This window comes from Orycteropus afer, unplaced genomic scaffold (genome assembly GCF_000298275.1).
Source record: "Orycteropus afer afer isolate SDZICR_OR568_19922 unplaced genomic scaffold, OryAfe1.0 scaffold00020, whole genome shotgun sequence".
Lineage (NCBI taxonomy): Eukaryota > Metazoa > Chordata > Mammalia > Tubulidentata > Orycteropodidae > Orycteropus > Orycteropus afer.
In genome coordinates, this window is record NW_006921607.1 from 13574865 (window position 1) to 13580864 (window position 6000).

Consider the following 6000-nt stretch of genomic DNA (forward strand, 5'->3'; position numbering starts at 1 on the left):
TGCTGTAAATTTATTTTAAAGTTATAATTTCTTTTTGTTCAGTTTTCTCAACAAAGACCTTTCATATGTTATATGGTTAGCAATGAGAAACACTGAGAAAAAGATCAGATTGTTTTATACTATAATGGATATGAATTTGCTCAATTGAAAAAATTATTTTAAGCCTACCAATCTTAATCACACTTTTATCATCAATGATAAAAACAGATATCCATTAAAACCTTTTAAAATCATGTTGACTTTATTACTTTTCTAGTCATGCAACCAAAATTGTTCTGAGAATTTTTTTTTTTTTATTTTGAACTAAAATCTATTTGTCAGCTCTTGACAGGCTTTAAAGTTTCTTGTCTTCTACCCTGGAAACCCAGGAGTGCACAATTGCTTCAAATAGTTTTGTCCCAGGTGAAAACCCCAGAAACAAAAAAACATCAGCTCCTTTCCAAATCTGGATCACTCTATTTTCTTTGTGTTCTATCCAGGCAAATAGTTCCATAAAGGTAAGACCTACAGATTACTGAGCTGTTGCAATGGGAAAAAAAATTAACTATATAGTAGAGAAACAGGACAATGCATTGATCAAGTGATCAAAATTAACATCACCAATGACAGGCAGATGGTATCATATGCCTCTGGATATGATACCCTAAGGGCACATATCACTTATGTAGCTTTCCATCTAAGATTACATAACCTACATTCAATCATAAGGAAACATCAGATAAATAAAAAATGATGAACAATGTATTAAAAAGAGGGGTGAGGTGATTGTAGACTGTATTCTTCAAAAATGTCAGTAACAGAAAAGACAAAGGTGATGAAAAAATTTGGAAACAGTGATGATAGTTACACAACATAGTGAACATACTTAATGGCACTGAATTGTACACATAAAAACAGTTGAAATGTAAAATATTTTGTTATATGTATTTCACCACAATTAAAAAAAAAAAAAAAAGACAAAAGCAATGAAAATGATCCTGATTAAAGGAAACTACAGAGACATGACAGGTGAATGTATTACCTTATACTACACTGGGAAATATTCTCAGAAAAAAAAAAAGTCCATAAATGACATTCCTGGATCAACTGACAAAATTGGAATACAGATGGTAGATTACTGTATCAAGTTAAATTTGCTGAGGTTAGTAATAGTACTGTTCTTTTTTAAGAACACATTGAAATTAAATTACACATGGAAATATTTAAGAGTAACGGGCTATAATGCATATAATGCAAATAACATCATTTACAACGACCATGTTAAGGAGCTCTGGCAGTGAAATGGTTGAGGAAAACATGTTTTTTAAGAAAGAAAGACCAAATGATAAAGCAAAGGGACCAATAATGTTAACGAGAGGTGAATCTGGGCAAAGAGTCGATGCATGTTCTTTGTACTTGCTTATTTCTGCAACTTCTGTGTAAGCTTGAAATTATTTCCAAATAAAAAAATATTTTTAATGAAAAAAATATTACAGCTAAAAAATATTTAGCACAGAGGCATCTGGTTAAAGCCAGAATTTGAGGAAGAGAAGCAGAGGAAGAATATGACAACTGAGAAAGAATATCTATGTGGTAACAACATTAGTCAGGACTGAATGAAACCAAATGATTTAAAATAAAAAGGATATCTATGTGGTAACAACATTAGTCAGGACTGAACGAAACCAAATGATTTAAAATAAAGAGAAATTAAATTCTAAAATTAAACTGAGAATTTGTAAAACATTATTAAAAAAATCAAAGTACTTTACCTTAGTTTAGCTGAACGTAGTATTCTGGTAAGTGATACACAATTTCCCTCCATGACACCCTTCCCAACTGTGGGAATAATGCTTTTGCGGCATGCAACGTATAATGAACATGCCAACCAATGTATAACTTCTCCCTGACAGGAAAAAGGCAAACAGTAATCATTGCTATGTTTGAGCCGCTTGTGTCAAAGCAGAAAAATGGCCAGAGGTAAAGATATCTGCCCAAGGTCACAAAGGTCACGTTGGCTGCAGTACTGGGTATAAAACATCATACTGTTAATCCTGTGTTCTTGTAACTACAAAATGCCACACCTCAGACCTAACACATCCACTTGTCACTAAAGGATGGTTAGGTTCCAAATAGCAGATCATTATGTGAAAACTGGCATTATGGGAAAATGGAGGATGATCACGTCAGATCACAAATAGAGGATGACTACACCATTACATAGGAGCTCTGGTAGCATAGTGCCTAAGGCACTTGATTGCTAACCAGAAGACTGGCGGTTCAAACCCACCAGCCACTCCTTGAAAGGAAGGTTGGGCGATCTACTTCCGTAGTGATACTGCCTCGGAAACCCAAGGAGGGGTTGCTATGAGTCAGGGCTGACTTGATGGCACATAACAACACCACCACCACCACCAATACATAACTGCCAAAAAACACTGAATCATGGCCCAGACAAGTTGGCACATAATCTTAACCATCACAACCAATGTTACTCTCACCTCTTAACTTAGTATTCATTACTGCCAGATGTACATTGTTAATGTACAAAATAGTGGGTTAGATTTTTTCCTATTGTCATAAATGTGAATGTCAGGTAAAGAGAATGTTGATAAGTAAGGAGTAGGTGTATTATTAAAAGGGTTCCCTAAAAATTTCTCTGCCTTAGTTTCCTTGATTTTAAAACATCAGTCATGACCTTGATGATGCTGATATTCCTTCCTAACATTTTAGTTTTATGTATTTTCAACCTTTCCTTCAAGTGAAGGAAAGATCACAGGAAGTTAGCAAAGGGGAGGGTCACACATAAAAATACCTATCTTGTGTTAGATAAAGGAGACTGTCATTTTTGTGAGGTAAAAATTTGGGGACCAATTTACCCTTAAAATAGTAAGTATGGATCTCCATCTTAGCAGGTATCACAATTATGATGTTATAATAAAGGTGACAGCTGGGAATTCAACACAAACCAGGTAGTCCCTGACTCACAATGTATTTGAGTTACAAGGAACCACACTTCTGACCATCCTTTTTTATTTTTTACATCTTCTTATTAATAATATACTACTACATCACACAATGTTGCAGCACATAATTTGCTTATGTTATTCTCAGATGCTCACTTGCAGATACTCAATTTTATGATTTACTGTTTAAAACACTGCTATGGAACAGGCCATGAATGGCCTGGTCTACAATGGAGTTGGTGTCGGTGTCAGGATTCATAAAGGATAGAGTTGGACAATGTTCAATTCTAACAACAAACAACTGAATTGCGCACACAGTTGCTTGAAAACAGGGATCCAAATGTTGATTTTGATAAAATAAAAATGATAGAAGTTGCTAAAAGGTAGATTCAGGAAGCAGTGAGATATTCCCGTCAAATACATGATAAGAAGAAAAGGATCATACAGACAATTCCAATTTTCTGACTAGAGACACCATCCGCATTTCCAAGGATAACCTGGATGATCCAGAACCTTCCATAAGTGGTCTTATTACTGGAATTGACAAAATGCCAACATCATCCAACTCTTCTTCATCCTTGAAGTTTTGTGTATTTTTTTTATGTATGTATGAAAGTATATCTATAACTTTATATGTTTCTAACCCCAAAGAAAAATAAGGATTGGATTTATAAAGATAGTGATAATAAAAAGCAGTAATAACAAAAGTGAAAAAAAATGAAGTTCTACTTTTGTTAGAACCAACTTATGACAGAGTGGTAGGAACAGAATCCCAAAAAGAACCCTGTCATAAACCAGTGATTATCTGTATTTCTTTTACTCAGAGCCAGACATTGGACTAAGCATCAGATTAAACTCATTTAATCTTCCTACCAATCAAATGTACTATTATCCCCATTTGACAGAGGAGGAAATTGGGCCTGAGAGGTAAGCACTGTTTGTATCTATATAACTGCTTTGATCAAGTTACAGTACAGTGCAGTGCTACAAAGTGAGCAACCTGCTACTACACCCTAGTGAGGCAGTAGATACACAGACACAAAAAAACCAGACTCACTGCTGTCAAGGTGATTCGATTCATGGCCACTCCTCCTTGGGTTTCCGAAGCAGTATCACTAAGGATGCGGGAGCTCTGGTGGCCTAGTGTCTAAGGCATCTGACTGCTAACCAAAAGGCTGGTGGTTCAAACCAGAGTGGAAGAAAGGTTGGGCAATCTACTTCCGTAGAGACACCGCCTGGGAAACCCAAGGAGGGGTCGCTATGGGTCGGACCCGACTCCACTGCAGTGAGATTTTTTTTTTTTTTTTTTTAAATCTCACTGTTGTTTTCGTTATATGCCGTCGAGTCGGCCCTACTCGATCCGAATCCACTGCAGTGAGTTTTTTTTTTTTTTTTTTCCAATCACTGTTGTTGTTATGTGCCGTCGAGTCGACCCCAACTCATAGAGACCCTTCCTTGGGTTTCCCAGGCGGTATCACTAGGGAAGTAGATTGCCCAACCTGCCTTTCGAGGAGTGGCTGGTGGGTTTGAACCTCCAGCCTTCTGGTTAGGTTAAACGTCTGACTCCAATGTCTGGCTCCACTAATAGCCATGTGACCTTGGACAAGTAGCTTAATCTCTTTGGGGCTCAACTTCCTCATCTGTAGAATGGAAGCAGAGAACGCCTTCAGAAGGTTGTGGAGAGAAACAAGATGGCATATTGAAAGCGCTGAGCAGTGCTTCGGCATGCAACTCATTGTGCCTTTGACCATTATACTTATTTTTACAGATTTAAGGGCGATATCATGAAGAGAGGACAGGTGTGGAAGACCTTGAGCAAGCCGCTCCTTTTCTGGATTTCAGTTTCCTTTTTCACAAAATGAGTGGGTCAACTGATCTGCAGCCGCCCCTGTAGCGCCCCGCACTTACTGGCGCCAGGCTGGGCGGCGACCCTTCTCGGTGGGGAAGCTCCCACCACCCTATAGGGTAGGGCGGGGCCAGGTGGGGGTGGGGCCTGGCCGCTTGTCCACTGCGCCGAGGGTCTGCTCTGGCCGCCCACCTGCAGCCGCTCACCTCTAGGCTATAGTTGCCCCGGATGGCGGTGAAGTCTTCCAGAGCTTCAGCTGCGCTCCCCTCGTCCAGGTTCAGCTCCTGGCATAGGGCCTGCAGCGCCTTCCTGGCGGCGGCCACCACCGCCGCTCCCTCCGCGTGAGGCTCGTCCTCGAACATCCCCTCAGACCCTGCAGGTGGCACGCTCACAGCCCCCCAACTCCGGTTTCCCTCCTGGGCGCGCTACCCACAACACCCCGCGCCAAAGCGCGCGAAAACCGGCGACCTGTGAGCGACGTCTTTTCCGTCTGTTTTTCTGTTCACAAAAGTCCATTTCCCTTCCTAAACTCCTAGCCACCCTCTCTGGAAATGGGATTAGAAAACGGACCTCGCATCCTAGAAAAACTGGACTTGGCCCTTGAAGGGCAGCGGTGGGTCCAGTCGGCGGGGAAAATAGAGAGCCGGGGGCGGGGGGGACGGGGGAGGTCCTGCGGCCTGCGCGCGGAGTCTACTGGGTGTTGTAGTCCGCATCCTGCCCTGAAGTCGGCGGTACCGCCCTTATGTGTTGGGCAGGGCTGGACTGCCATTTGGGAGATGGCCTTGTTCATCTTAGTGAAAAGCCTCTTTTATCCTGCCGGCCTTGTCTTTTGGTGTCCCAAGGCGCCAACAGTCCATCGCTGATTGAGCCTTGTTGTTGTTATTTGCCGTCAAGTCGGCCCCGACTCATAGCGACCCCTCCTTGGGTTTCCGAGGCAGTATCACTACGGAAGTAGGATTGCCCAACCTTCCTTCCGAGGAGTGGCTGGTGGGTTTGAACCGCCAGCCTTCTGGTTAGCAGTCAAGTGCTTTAGCCACTATGCTTAGGAGATGGAGGCAGTGCTTCTCAGATGACTCCAGTGGTCTGGTGGATGACTGAAAAGTATCACAGGGCTGGTGAGGCAAACATACTAGGAGACACCTGGCCTATTCATCTTTGTTGTTGTTGTTATTCATCTTTAAGGGTTCCTTTTGTCAGCTTTGGGAACTT

At 41.2% G+C, this 6000-nt stretch overlaps 1 protein-coding gene across 1 annotated transcript in view; it reads right to left on the bottom strand.

Annotated features, from left to right (window-relative positions):
* RBL1 (RB transcriptional corepressor like 1) overlaps positions 1–5153 on the bottom strand; it is a 59199-nt gene extending 54046 nt beyond the window's left edge. The window contains exons 1-2 of the mRNA XM_007934642.1: positions 4998–5153; positions 1752–1885 (exon numbers count right to left, since the gene is read on the bottom strand). Coding sequence (XP_007932833.1) covers positions 1752–1885; positions 4998–5153 — 290 coding nt within the window. The remainder of the gene's footprint in view (positions 1–1751; positions 1886–4997) is intronic.
* Between the last annotated feature and the right edge of the window lie 847 nt (positions 5154–6000).